This window comes from Phocoena sinus, chromosome 2, assembly GCF_008692025.1.
Source record: "Phocoena sinus isolate mPhoSin1 chromosome 2, mPhoSin1.pri, whole genome shotgun sequence".
Taxonomy (NCBI): Eukaryota; Metazoa; Chordata; class Mammalia; order Artiodactyla; family Phocoenidae; genus Phocoena; species Phocoena sinus.
In genome coordinates, this window is record NC_045764.1 from 18463344 (window position 1) to 18478589 (window position 15246).

General features: G+C 37.5%; 1 protein-coding gene across 13 annotated transcripts in view; it reads left to right on the forward strand.

The window, feature by feature from the left end:
- Positions 1–15246, forward strand: part of CREM (cAMP responsive element modulator) — a 105696-nt gene that overhangs the window by 36867 nt on the left and 53583 nt on the right. For 7 of the 13 annotated variants that reach the window (XM_032622681.1, XM_032622680.1, XM_032622684.1 and 4 more), the window contains 3 exons: positions 797–894; positions 1034–1176; positions 9499–9687. In XM_032622681.1, coding sequence (XP_032478572.1) covers positions 797–894; positions 1034–1176; positions 9499–9687 — 430 coding nt within the window. The remainder of the gene's footprint in view (positions 1–796; positions 895–1033; positions 1177–9498; positions 9688–15246) is intronic. The other 6 variants (XM_032622685.1, XM_032622689.1, XM_032622691.1 and 3 more) reach the window with 1 other exon arrangement.

A 15246-nucleotide genomic window follows, 5' to 3' on the forward strand; every position in this document is an offset into this window, starting at 1 on the left:
AGTTGGTATTTTAATAAGCTTTTTTGATTGTGCCCAAATCAAATTCCCATATAATTGTAATATTAAGTAAAGTGAGTTTTGCAAACTCAGAACTATCCTAGCCCCTATGATAGATGGCTGAATATATTGAGAGCAGTCATGTTGTAGAGAGATTCATTATTTTAGTTTCCTGACTTTCTTTACTATTTGTTATTATACTATTACTTGAAAAAATGAAATTGTATTTAAAAATCTGATCTTTCTTTTAAGGAGAAATTCCTTATTTTGACCTTCAAGACCTACTGCCATCAAGCCCACCCCACCTACTTCTTGTAACTTTAACCAGGCTTGTTACCCACGTGTTTATACCTGCTTAAATATTCTTTCTTCTTTGGACCTATCTAATGTCTAATTTGAAGACCCAGCAGCATAAGTCAGCAGTGGTATTATTTTCTGCCTCTGTCACTCGCTGGCTCACCCCCTGCTGGATTTATGAGATATTTTCAGGGTTGGATCTTAGGTCTTGTGTATCTTACACTGAGTGCTTTCCTGAAGGCTGCCTGACACTCATTTGCATTTCTGCAGTATATGTTATCTGTGCCATCCTTTGCACACAGGCTGGTTCTACAGCTAAGTGTTGTTGTCTGCGCTTCCTCTTCCTCTGCGCCAGGTTGTGAGCGTGGTTAGTGAGTCACAGTGTGTTCTGTCCCCAGCGCCCGGCTTAGTGCTGCACACAGAGAGACCCTTAAGCACCATGTTGTGAATGAAGGAGATACCATGGATTTTATGATGCATTTCAGGAACTCTTGTGTTATAGGTAGCAACAATTGCAGAGACAGATGAGTCTGCAGAATCAGAAAGTGTAATTGATTTTCATAAACACAGAGAAATCCTTTCACGAAGACCCTCTTACAGGTAAGTTAAGTTTCCTACTGTAATGATACTTTTTCCAAAAAAAGAGAATAATTATACATCAGATTCTCCCATTATAACTGTTCTGTTTTAAATCTCATTCATGTATCTTAATTATTTATATTGTTAAATTATATTTTAGAAAAATACTGAATGAACTTTCCTCTGATGTGCCTGGTGTTCCCAAGATTGAAGAAGAAAAATCCGAGGAAGAAGGAACGTCACCTAATATCGCTGCTATGGCAGTGCCGACTAGCATATATCAGACTAGCACGGGGCAATACAGTATGTATGCTGCAATTCCATATGACGTACTGCTAACTTTAAGTCTCTCTAGTTTCCTTGAAGCATCTTGGGTTTTGACACTAAACTGACCCATTTTAAAATACGTCATGATACCTAAACTGTGTATCATAGTGTGAAAAGTACATGTTAAAGAAGTGAGAGATTTGTACTGACAGTTGTCATATACTTTTGAAAAGTAAAAAAAATTTTTACTGAAAATAGAAGAAAACTTTGGGGTAAAAATAAAGAGAGGGTTTTTCTTATTTATATGTGTATATCCATATCTAGTAAAAGTTTAAAACTTACTGTTTTTGTCTCTATGATACATGTGAACATAATAAGATACAAGTGTCTGTATTTTATTCTTGTTGGCTTTTGTCACCAACAATTACATTTTATACTTACTAATCTAAAAGAGGTGCATATGTTTTCTAAGCTATGTTTTAAATGTAATTCTGTTTTCACTACTTCTACTGTGTTAATTTGTGCTGCAGCTTTTTCTAGAAGAGAATGGAAAAATGATTTATTTTTTTAAACTAAAGCAATTGGACAGATCACTTTATTTGAAATTTTAAGTACCGAAAGCTGTAAATAAACAGATACATTCACATTTAGTCTTGTGCATTTTAATGGGCTGTTAATTCTGTGCTTTTTGCTTCAGTTAAAGCACTAGTCTTTTCCCAAATCAAGAATGTTTTATATATAAAAATACTTTAGTTTAAAATGAGAGCTAGAAAGAAAAGTTGGGAGGAAAAGAGAGAAAAAGGACAGAAACAAACTTTTTTTTTTTAAACAAGCTAGTTAGGTACAGGAATATGTGTGACGTTAATTACTGTGTTGATCCAAGTACAGTGTTAAGATTTTAGGTGTATTTTCTGTTTTCCCTTTAAAAAGTAACAATACCTACAAAAGATCTCAAGTCTTAACTTATGACCTGGATGCTAAAGCAAGCTATAATCTATGGGGAAGCCTTAGTCATTAGTTTTTTAGAGTTTTTCTTTTAATGGTGGTAGATTTGCAGTATTAAACAAATTCTGCCATGGTGATTTCTGTTCTTTGGGTAGCTCCTACGCTGATACCTGACAGAACTGGCGTATAATTTGTCCACACCCTGTACAGGGCGCTGAATGAATATGTCCAAAGTTGACCTTAGGAAAAGAAAACTCCCCATAGTCTGTCAGAGTTAGACCTTGAGGTTTTCATCTTCATTTCTCTTTTATTACTTCACTGATTTCTGTGCCTTTTTTGTCTGACCCACTGGGAGTAGATGGTAGGAGTTTTAGAACTGGTATGGCCGGGCAGGGCTTGGAGCTGCTGGAACCTCCTGGCTGGTCAGCTCTGGCCTTGAGCAGTGGACTGTACACCTATTATCATTTTCAGTTTTGTGTCATGAAAAGGTTGGAGATAACTGCTGAAGTAATGCTAAGACATCTTAAAGTTTGGAGGGTGACCTAAGATGCTGTCTGTCGTCTCTGGCATTTCTCTGGCATATCCTAATGCTGCTTAGGAATTGATCTCTTTATAAGTGACATGGGCGAGGATGCTGTGGTGAATTTGCCTACATTATTAGCTGAGAATTTGGAGAGGATGTTGAAGCTGGAGATGACGTGGGGAAGGTGGCACCTGGTCCTGCCAGTTACTACCTGGATCACAGTGAAATAGTTTCGAATCTCAGGTTTTTAGTCTTTGAAGTGTGAATGATACTAGATTGCCAAACTCGGAGGTTAATGTGAGGACAAAAGAGGATAACAGATTTTACCTGTTGGGGAAGAGAGGCATGCTACTTTTTTTTTTTTTTTTTTTTTTTTTTTTTTTTGCGGTACGTGGGCTTCTCACTGTTGTGGCCTCTCCCGTTGCGGAGCACAGGCTCCGGACGCACAGGCTCGGTGGCCACGGCTCACGGGCCCAGCCGCTCCACGGCATGTGGGATCTTCCCGGACTGGGGCCCGAACCCGTGTCCCCTGCATCGGCAGGCGGACTCTCAACCACTGCGCCACCAGGGAAGCCCAAGGCATGCTACTTTTGACATGAAACAGAAATGTAAGCCAGCTGTGGCAGTGTCTCACTCCCAGTCGTTAAACTGTTCCCCCCAGCCAGCATCAAAGCCTTTATTTCTTGTGCTCTTAGAACGTGCTTGCAGCTGGGGGCTCGATGTAAGTGTCACTACCTTGGGTGTGGGGTATGTGGGTATGCAGGAGTGGAGTCAGGAGTTCTGGTTGAGAACTAGAAAATCGAATGTTTAGAAGTTAGGCATTTCTCTATTTGCCACATCAGAAGTCATGGACAGTTTCTTACTTCGCTTTCTTAATTTGGACCCATACAGTATGATCCTGGCAGTTATTTTAATAAAAAGTTGTGGTTGTCCTACCTGTGCTGTCCGCAGGTTAAAAATTGCCATTTTATTGGTTCAAAAGAACAGATATTGCCTATGTTAAAAATGATAATTAGTGACACTTGTTTATGTTGATAATTCTTTCATTTGAAAAGTGCATACTAACATTTAAACTTTTCTTTAGAAGACATTTGCTTTAAATGTATATTTATACATACAAGATCCATTTTCATCAACCATTTCTTACTAGCAATAACTTAACAGAAATTAATATTCTTAAATATCTAGAAATAGAAACAATTACTGGTATCCTTTGATTTTTAGAATAGAGTTTATTTTACTAGAATTTCTGGAGATTTTTCTGTGTATTTGCATGTACCTATTTTTGAGACCCTTTTATAGCCTTTTATTGTAAAAATAACTTTAAATCTTTCTTCAACTTTTATCCATGGATGACTTTCTCCCAAACTTTACTTTGTTTCTTTTTTTCAGAAATTATTGTTTTAGATCTTTTATTTTTAATTTGCTATAATGAGTTAGTTGGAGTTAAAAACAAAAGAACTGTAAAAGAAGTGTTCAACTTTGTGAGTCAAAGTTGAAGTAAAATAAAAATTCAGGTTTTCTCATATACAGGTAGTCACATTTTTAGTAGTTGAAAGTGAGATATTTGATGGAAGTTGGCCTTATTATTTCAACTTATTTTTTTTAATCACAAAGATAAGAAGTGAAAGTTAGAACAGGCTATTTCCTGGAGTAGGGAAAATAAAATAGGCAAGGATTCATTATTGTAACACCAAGAAAGTGACCTTGGCTTGAGAAACTTTGCTGGAAGTACAGATCTTAGTGATAGGTTTGCTGTATGCCAGTTAAGTCGTTCTGGTCAAAGAAAACCTGTTTTGTCTCAAGAGAATATTTCTGAACGATAGTGGTTCAGATAGTCTTAGAATTAGCAAAGAATGTTACTTGCTGCATGACATTCAAGACATGCATTAAACGGGAGTGAATTCACAAACAGTAGAAGTTGTGGTTCTTCTATGTGTGCTGTTGCAGGTAAAGAAATTTAAATGTTTGAAGTTTCTTAATTCATTAAATTTTCTCTAATGACGGCTTTTTGGGTTTTTTTTTTAATCCCCCGTCTACTTTACCCTACTTCTTCCCTTACCAATTAAGGACTGTCACCTAAGACTTCAAATTATTTTTTCCTAAATATCCCTGTCTCTTTGCTTGCTCCTACTTTATTTTACTAGGAATCTTGTTAGAGTGAATCTCTATTAATTCATCTTTACTGGCATCTTATACACTATAGGTAAGTGGGTCAGTCCTAAATCCACCATATGAAGAAAGGTATCTGTGAACTTTGTGGATTGCTTGAAGAATTCAGAATTCTCAGGAGACTCAAATGAATAAGCACCGATTCCATTTCTTTGTAAGAGGAATTTGCGCGATAGGCTTGCACATTCTAAAGTAAATGCAGTTGCATTTACTGCTCTTAGGAGTGACTTTTCTTACATGCTCCCAAGGTACCTTTCAAAGCAAACTCAGGACGGTATCTACTTGATGTAAATCTGGCTCTTTAACCTTGGTGTTGCTGTTCTTGTTATAGCAGGAGGCTGTTTTAGTCTTTATGCTTCTTTAGCATTTATTCTTTAGTCTTTATTCAAGAGGAAGGCACCTCTTGGCTTTAAGGCACAGGTACTCACAGCTTCTGTTTTGTGCTCACTTTCTGAATTTCAATCTAAGAATTCACTGGAATAAGGTCTGCTGTTCCTTTTTAAAGTTCATTCGATGAAGTTTTATTTGTGAATCCTTTTATTGCAATGTGGAATAAAGATGGTTTTAAATCGTAAGTAATTAAACATGTTTATGTGTTTGGATTAGCTCATATATACAGGTTTAGGGTTAAAAAGATGTTAGCATCACATGAAAAGAGGTCAGATAAAATCTTAATTTAAATAAATTCTGCTCCTTCCTCATTTGGTCATGAACTTTTTTTTTTTCAGTTTTCCACCCTTATTTTTCTCTTCTTCCTTCTTTATTGATTATACAAGACTTTAAAATATTTTTTAATTAAAAATTTTTTAATCAAAACTCTTGAATTTTCATCCTATAAGTAGTATTTTCCTTGCTTCAGTGATATTAATCGCTCTAGGAGAGAAGTGCTCAGTGGCAATGAGTAGTAGAAGTAGCAGATTATTTTAAACACAGTTTTTTATACCAGGAATTTTTAAAGAATTTATTGCCTAGACTAGTTGATATGATAGCATCCTGGTTACCGTTGTATGTGGTAAGTTGGGGATGGGGAGACCATACTTGGGTTAATTCTGATTTGAGGCTAAATATCATAACTATATAAGAATGTGTATGAAGACGTTTGTGTAACCACTAAAACTAACTTAGTAGAAAAATACTTAGTTAATTAACGAATTATACTCTCTCTAGACAAACTCTTTTTTAACGTAAGGTCAGTGTGTTCAACATTCAATCTGTGCATATAGAGCGACCTACTTAATTATGGAGTACAGCTCACCTGAGACATTACGGGACAAAAAGTTAGGGAGGTCCCAGAGCAACTAGGACAACAGAGCTCAACTTCTACCCATCACTACTATGAGCAGATAACATACTGTCAGGCTTGAATCAGTTAATAATGGACATTGAAGTAGAATTTAATTGACTATATAATCTATTTGTTCAGTTTTAATTCAATTTAGATTATTTCATCAAACTGTAATGTTATTAGGATTATTTAAAAGAGGAAAATAAATGTGCATATACTCTAAAATAATAAACCACTTTTACTTCTGCTTGAATCCTAATCCTAATCCTAATCCTAATCTTAATCCTAATCCTATTCATAGACTTGTGTGGACTCTTCATTACAAACAACAAAGTGGCCGTATGTGTAAGCTTTTATGCCTCAGTTGCATGCATCAGTCCAAGAAAGCATTAATAAAACCTAGGTTCCCAAGGTAAAATTAGTAGGAAGTGCAGAGGTGTTTTATTTTCAGTGGTTGCTAATGGCCTTGATATGGGCCAGTGATTTTACTTTAAAATGATTTGCCAGATATGATGTCTGAGATTTGTTTTAAAATACTCCAGACACAGAAAAAGGTTTGGAATGAGTGGGTAGGGAAAATAAATGGCACAAAATTTTTTCACCTTTTATGTTCGCTAGAAAAGTTCCATAAGTTAAAAAAAATAATAATTAGCTAAAACAAGACATGACTAAACTCATTCAGTTAATTTCATTTTAGTTTTTTCTACTAGTTAATTTATATTGATGTGTATTTATTTAAAAAATTATGCTATCCTTGAATATTTCATAACCTAAAAAGTTTCCTCCTCAAATCTTTTGAATACACACACACACACACACACACACACACAGCCTATTTCTTGTATCCTGAAGCATTGGGAAATCTTCACGCGTTGGGAATATTGTCAATTGAGAGGCTACATTTTTACATGGGAGGGTCCACTGTCATTTGATAGTGCCAAAATCAAGAGTGCCTTTGGTATAAAAAAAGTTAGGCTAAACGACAAGACTCATCAGTAGAAACATTTTCCCCCTAGAGCCAGCTTCTGTGTGTGTGTTTGCCTTTTGTTTTCCACACCTAATTATATGATGACCAGAAAATAAAATGATAAGAGGAGCAGATTCTTGGTATATCAGCTTTGCACAGTATGAAAGCAAAGAAGTTTGGTTGGAACTATGGGGAAACGATGAAAAAAAAATGATAAGAATGAAGTATGAAAAGAAGAAAGTAAGGATTTTTATCTACCTATTTCATGGTTCTTATCCTTTGAAGCAATTACTCAGATTTTTTACTAGTTCAAAAGCTCGGTAATTGTATTGTCAATATGGAAAATTAAGTTCTATAATTATAATTTGAAACAATACTTCATTTAACTCTTACGGATTCACACATGGCTTAAGTCATTTTTATATATTCTGTCTTGAAATGATAGCCATTCATTCATCATATTTATTGAGTGCCTGCTGTATGCTAGGCTTTGTGCTTCTTAGCATTGTGGTTACACTGCCTATGCCTGTTCTTTCTAAAGCACTGTTTCTTTGGCAACAAACTATCAACTGAAAATATTCATTCAAATATATGATAACATATGAAATTCATTCATGTCCAGCCATGAAGATCCAAGGAAGCAATATCTCTTCTTTTTCAGACTTCTTTCACACCCTTTTATTATTAAGGGGTGAGTCCTGAGACCTTGAAATCTTTGGAGAGTCATGGTGAAATCTTGTTTTTAAAATGTGTACGGAATATAATGCTCTAGATGAGCCAGACAAATAAAGTGAGGTTACTTCAGAGTTTCTCAACCACAGCGCTGTTGACATTTTGGTAACTGATTCTTTAGTTTCTGTCAATCGTATAGCAGCCTGCCAACAAACTAAAACCAGACAGCGCCTCTGTGTTGAAATCTTTTTAAAATGTTAATCCATCTTTCTGTGTTGGCCCTAGAACTGAAGATTTGTTGTGGTGGTGGTTGTTAATCTTACCAATAGTTCTGATAGTTTTATTCGATCAGATTGTCACCTTTGCTTAGATGCCGTTACAAAGTTAGGGAATGACTCAGAAATATTCAGACTATATTTTAGACACTACTACAGCATTCCTGTAAGACGTTTACATTGAATTATAGGTGTTGCGTTATTCTGATTATGTGTCATTTTTATCTTCATTGTAAAGTCTAACTAGCTGGTTTATATGTGATTTTTTTTTAAGAATAGCCCTTGTTCCACTTAACCTCTAGTGTTTAAATTAAATCATGGAGTTGTCATCTTTATGTTAAAATATATAGGACTCTCAGATATTTTAAATAGTACTTATTTGTCCATTAGAGTGAAATTTTTTTTTTTTTTTTTTTTAGAGTGAAATTTAAAAGCATAACATTTGATCAATTATTCTTTTGAAACTTTCTGTTAATAAGTTAATTTTTAAACATGGCTGGCAAGTCTCAGTATTTAAAGGAAGTCTACCTCATATTTGTTGCCATTAGCTACAGTTCAAGACACTTGGTAGAGGTAAATGTAGCACGAAGTCTTTCAATACAGTTACCTTTTAAGGTTCTTTCCAACTTAACATTTTTTTTTTTTTGCGGTACGCGGGCCTCTCACTGTTGTGGCCTCTCCCGTTGCGGAGCAACAGGCTCCGGACGCGCAGGCTCAGTGGCCATGGCTCACGGGCCCAGCCGCTCCGCGGCATGTGGGATCCTCCCACACCGGGGCACGAACCCGTGTCCCCTGCATCGGCAGGCGGACTCTCAACCACTGCGCCACCAGGGAAGCCCCCAACTTAACATTTTATATTTCAGGATTCTCCTGACATAGTCAAAATGGCAAAGGTTACAGTTTTGTAGACTTGAGCTTTAAAACCTCAAGTCTAAAAATATATATAGGTTTTAATAAGTATAGAAATATATAGAAATGTATATTTTAATAAATATATGTTTTAAAGCTATATACTGTATATATATATTTCATTAAAAGCTACTTTCTTTTGATGATAAATTAGACGAGTAGTTACCTGAACAAGTTATAAATTCATTGTAATCATAATGCTCAATGGAATTTAACTGACCATTTCTTAAATGTTAGAAGAATGTTGTTTATCTATAACTAAAAATATATGAAAGACTGGGGAAAATCAAAACCTGGACTTTCTCCCTGTCTGATCTCCACTCTTCCTCTTAAATAATTTAGTTGGATGGATGCCAGAGAGGAGGACAACTCCATGAGTTCTGTGTATTTCAAACAGTTCTGAATATAAGATATTTTCAAGTGTTTTGAGCTTTTTCAGAGTGTTGCCCCATGAAGGAGGAGCCCCTTACCAATTCAGCATAGAGAATTAAGGATAACTTGAGAATGAGAAGCTTTGGTAATAAATAGATCCAGAGTATATTCTTCCTTTATGGGATTATTAAAAATGAATCTTGAAATTCTCTAATTTTTCTTTTCTTTTTCTGTTAAGTTGCTATAGCCCAAGGTGAAGCAATCCAGATTTCTAACCCAGGATCTGATGGTGTTCAGGGACTGCAGGCATTAACAATGACAAATTCAGGAGCTCCTCCGCCAGGTGCTACAATTGTACAGTACGCAACACAGTCAGCAGATGGCACACAGCAGTTCTTTGTCCCAGGCAGCCAGGTGGTGGTTCAAGGTATATGTCATTCATCTAATACCTTTAGAATACCCATGGGTTACTATAGCACTCCATTTAGTGGTGATTTCATAGTTTTCTGAAATATACAGGAGGTAGATTTTCAGGGGAGGGAGGGAGGACTTAAAAAGGCTTGGAGAAGAAATATTTTAGTATATTAAACAATAAGTTAAATAAATTATACAGTTTTCAATTTTTAGCAGATTTTATTGGCTCTAAAGAAAAGTTAAATTCAGAGTAGCATAATGGAAAAAAGGAGTTGAAAACATGAATGAAGTTTTTAATTAAGTAAATATTCTTCATTTGGGGGTTAGAAATGTACTGAGTATGTTTTTAGTAGGAAGATTTAAGTATCCAGTCCTTGAGGCACTGAATTTGGATTTTTCCCCAGTTGTTATACTCAAGTCTGCTTTCTAGACATGTCATTTCAAAACAAATGCTGACTTTGTTCTTTCTTTAGACCATTCTTAGTATATTTGAATTCTGAGGTACCTGTTCTACCTCTTAATGAAAGCTGAGTAGTGAAATAAAGCAGTTGGGATGTAGCCCTAAGTTTTTAGGGTAACCTGAGATTTCAGTTAAAATTGAATTATACATTATTTTAATTTCATTCAGTTGTGCTCAAATAACTATAATGTGTTCAATACAACTTTCAAAAATCCTGTGTTTTAGTTTAATTCTATTCCCCTTGGTCTATTTGCACTAATTTCAAAGGAAGTAATATCAGTTCTTTTAGTTTGAAAGTCTTGCAAGTATAGAAAAAAGCAGATTATAATTGATGAATCTCTTGATAATTAGCTTTACTCTTAGGTATTTGGGGAGCTTTACTCTTAGGTATTATATGGACTATAATAAAAGTGTATGAATAGCCAAAGTGGTGACATTTATGGAGTAAAAAAAAAATCCATAGTACTTACCCAGTGCTTTAATGTTTTCTTTTAAATATAAATTTAAAGTACCCATTCTTTTTCCCCAGTACTCATGAACCCTGTATGTCTAAATATGAAATACATTTTTTGTGAAAAATCACAAAGAATGCTCATTTCTTCCAATTTTATTTTTTTTATATGGAAAATCTAAAAACTACTGATACTTTAAGAAGGAGAGTTTTTTAAAATGTTTTGTGTTTTGCATCGATAATACATACATAAGTTTTATACTTTGGGGGTTTTAAGAACTCTTTTTCTTCCCTAAGTAACAAAGATATTTTTCTGCATTGATTCTGTTAGCTTTACGGTTTTACCTTTCACATTATGTCCTTAATCTACCTGCGGTCCACCTCTGTGTATAGTGTCGAGTGGGAACCCATTTTTATTGTTTCCCCGCGTATGGCGCCAGTTTTCCCTGCTAACGTTTTGTCCTTTCCCCGCTGATTTATGGGCATTCTTAACTGTGCAGTAAGTAGGCCTCGTGCAGCCCCGATCTGTCTCAGCATTCTCTGTTCTGCGTGCCAGCACCACACTAGTTTTGTTGTCACAAAACAAGTGCCCCTTTTTTGTCTTTTTAACTTTTTTTTAGCGCCGTTTTAGCTTTTGTGAACTATTGTTCTCTCATATGCATTTGGAACAAGTTTGAGTTCCCAAATAATAATAACGTAATATAATAATAAAACCAATGATGAAATTACATTGAATTTACACATTTATACAAAAAGAACTGAAGTCTTTTTCCATTGTGGTGTAATTGACACATAACGTTTTATTAGTTTCAGGTGTACAACATAATGACTTGACATTTGTATAGTCACAATAAGTGATCACCACAATAAGTCTAGTTAACATCCTTAACCATATATAGTTACAAATTTTTTTTTCTTATGATGAGGACTTTTAAGATTTACTCTTGGGGCTTCCCTGGTGGCGCAGTGGTTGGGAGTCCTCCTGCCAATGCAGGGGACGCGGGTTCGCGCCCGGGTCCGGGAAGATCCCACATGCTGCGGAGCGGCTGGGCCCGTGAGCCATGGCCGCTGAGCCTGTGCGTCCGGAGCCTGTGCTCCGCAACAGGAGAGGCCACAACAGTGAGAGGCCCGCGTACTGCAAAAAAAAAAAAAAAAATTTACTCTTAGCACCTTTCAAATATGCAACACAGTATTGTTTACTGTGGTCGCCCTGCTATACATTATTACATCTCTGGGACTTATTTATTTTATATCTGGAAGTTTGTACCTTTTGACACCCCTTTCACCCTTTTTGCTCACCCCTCATTCCCAACCTTTGGCAACCACCAATCTGTTCTCTGTGTCTATGAGTTTGGGATTTGTTTGTTTGTTTGTTTGTTTATATTCCACATACAAGTGATATCATACAGTATTTGTCTTTCTCTGACAGATTTCATTTAACATAATGCTGCTCTCAGGGTCCATCTATGTTGTCACAAACGGCAGAATTTCCTTCTTTTTTATAGCCAATTAAAATTGCATTGTATAATATATACACCACATCTTTATCCATTCATCTGTCGATAGACACAGATTGTTTCCACGTTTTCGCTATTGTAAATATTGCTGCAGTGAACGTGGAGGTGTAGATATCTTTCTGAATTAGTGTTTTTATTTTCTTCAGATAAATACCCAGAAGTGGGATTGCCGGATCATATGGTAGTTCTATTTTTAATTTTGAGGACCCTCCATAGTGTTTTCCATAGTGGCTGCACCAATTTACATTCCCACCAACAGAGCACAGAATGTCTTCACTTATCCAGATCTTAACTTCTTTTAACAGTTTAAAATTTTCTCCATGGGGGTCTCTCATACTTTTTGTTCAGTTAGTTTTTAAATGTTTAACCCATTAGGGTTTTGCTTTTTTGGGTTTTTTGTTTGTTTGTTTGTTTTGCTATTATGAGTGGTAGCTTTCTGTTACATTTTCTGGTTGTTCCTGGTATAGAGAAATATTGATCTTTATAAGTTTACCTTTTATCTATGAACCTTTCTAAACTCTAATTACTTCTAATAATATGCTGAATCTTGGTGAATCTCCCTGTGATACTACATGAATGTTTGTATCAAATACAAGTAAGATGTTTCTTTTTTCCTTTCCAATCTTTATTCCTCTTGTTCTTTCTCCTTGCCTTTTCTTTTCCTTTTCTTTTCTCTTCACCTTCTCCATCTTAAAAATAATGGTGGCCAGGGGTTCTAGTTTTTTGTTAAACATAGCGGGGTCCATGAGTGTTCTTGTCTTACTCTGTCCACCTTCCACCCTGTCATCTCCTTGAAAGGACACAGCAGTTTCTCTGTGAGTCTCTGCTCTCATCTTGATTGATCCCTCCACAGCATTTAGCACTACCGACCTCTGCTTCCTTCACTTCCTGGATGCTTGTACCCCTTCTTCCAGTCGCCTCTGCCCAGCTTGTAGGTGCTGGTGGTGGTACTCGGGCTTCATCCCGCGCCCTCTTCCACCTGGCTTGATTGCCCTCCCTGGATGACCTCATCCCTGCCCATGGCACACATCTCCGACGCCTGAAGTCCAAAACCCCACATCCATTTTTCCCACCCCAGTTCTCCTTTTGTTACCCTATTTCAGTAACTCTCCATCCTGTTGCTTCATGCAGAAACCTGGGTGTCACCCATCACTCTCCCACCCCTTCTCCATCCATTCTTCTTCCTGTAGCACACGTCTCTTTAGTCCTCTCCACCCCTACCGTCATAGTCCTCGTTCCGGCTGCCATGCCCTCTGACCTGTGTTACCGTGATCCCTAGTCCCTGGCAGGTGGCTGCCTGGAAGCTGGTAGCTGTAGAACAGCATCCTGATTTTCCTAATCATGCCAGAGACAGCAGCTCCCTTTTTGGCCTGGTTTTTTGGGAGTTGCTCCTGAAAGTTTAGCTAGGCTGCCTTTGTTGATGCCTCCCAATGATTCTGGGAGCTACTAGTATTTCTTAAAAACAAAGTCTCTGCCTCCAGCATTTCCCTTTCCCCACTGTGCGCTCACTTCTACACTTAGGGGTGGGGCTTCTAAAATTCATATGCATGTAATTGCGTCAGCTTCCTGCTCAAAATCCTTCAGTGAATGCCTGTTACTTGTTAGACAAAGTCAGAATCCCTAACAAAGACCATACCTCTGTTTAATCCGTTACTAGGCTTCTCCCTCAACTTCTCCCTCTTTTGTGCAGAATTTCTTTCATTTCCTGTGATATGCCATGACCCCTCTCCGCTCTAGGGGCCTCATGCAGAGCCTTGTGCCCTGACAGGAACACCTCCACAATCATGTGCATTATCCAGGTTTCATGTGGGATAGCACTTCCTCTACCTTCCAAATCTGTCTGGTGTGACCCCTGCACCTTCTTAGGGCATGTATCCCACCATATTGTGACTCTCTGTGTCCTGACTACATGGTGACTTCTGCTTGGACAGGTATCTTTAGTCCCTAGCACAGTCCCTGGCATATGATAAATGTTCAATAACCATTTAGTGAATGACAGTGAAATACACTCCCTCTGTGAAAATGTTACTATTCCCGTGTGCTGATTAACCGAGTTTATCTGGTCCAGGGGATTTATTAAAACCGTACCAATGGCAGTAGTCAGCCAAGCAACCAACCCCTCTTCTTCCTTTCCTTCCTTTACCCTTTTTTACCACTATTAGTTATTGAGCACTTAAGAGCCAATTGAAAGAAATGTGGTTTTTTTGTTTCTTTTATTTATTTGATTTTTGCTGCATTGGGTCTTCGTTGCTGTGCGCAGGCTTTCTTTAGTTGCGGCGAGTGGGGGCTACTCTTTGTTGCAGTGCGCGGGCTTCTCATTGCGGTGGCTTCTCTTGTTGTGGAGCATGGGCTCTAGGCGCACGAGCTTCAGTAGTTGCAGCATGTGGGCTCAGCAGTTGTGGTATGCAGGCCCTAGAGCATGCGGGCTTCAGTAGTTGTGGCCCGTGGGCTCTAGAGCGCAGGCTCAGTAGTTGTGGTGCACGGGCTTAGCTGCTCCGCGGCATGTGGGATCTTCCTGGACAAGGGCTTGAACCCGTGTCCCCTGCATTGGCAGGTGGATTCTTAACCACTGTGCCACCAGGGAAGTCCGTAAAGAAATGTTGAGATTAAAATCAATTTGAACTTTCTCAAATTTTAAACAAAGTTGACTAGTAGTCTTGGAACCAAGCCCTTAGGTGTGGCTGGGATGGAAAAGAATCCTTCATGGACTCTCCATTGGTCCCCAGACTTTTTTACTTAGCCAGGATGTCTTCAGTTTATGTGCCCTGGAGAATTACTGTAAACATGGATCCTCCCTCATGTTTCGCCTCCTAAGCCTCTGAATGTGAAGTCCCTGCTTTACTAGAGGTACTTCATTGAATAAGGCAAGAATGTGGTGGAATGCCCTTTCACTGACATAAGAATGGTTTGGATCCTAATCATACAGGGAATGGGCTTGTAAACCCATTGATCAAGATACAAGATCAGTGACATGTCACTTCTTTTTGTGCAGTAGAGATGCAGATCATTTTTTCCCCTGGGCTGTGGTCTGTTTTACTGTTGAACATGTGCCACTCTTTGGCCTAACTTCGTAATTGTTAAATTTCCAATAGTGATCCAGCTCTTCATGTGCTGAACCTTCATTAAGTGATCCAAATGAAACTG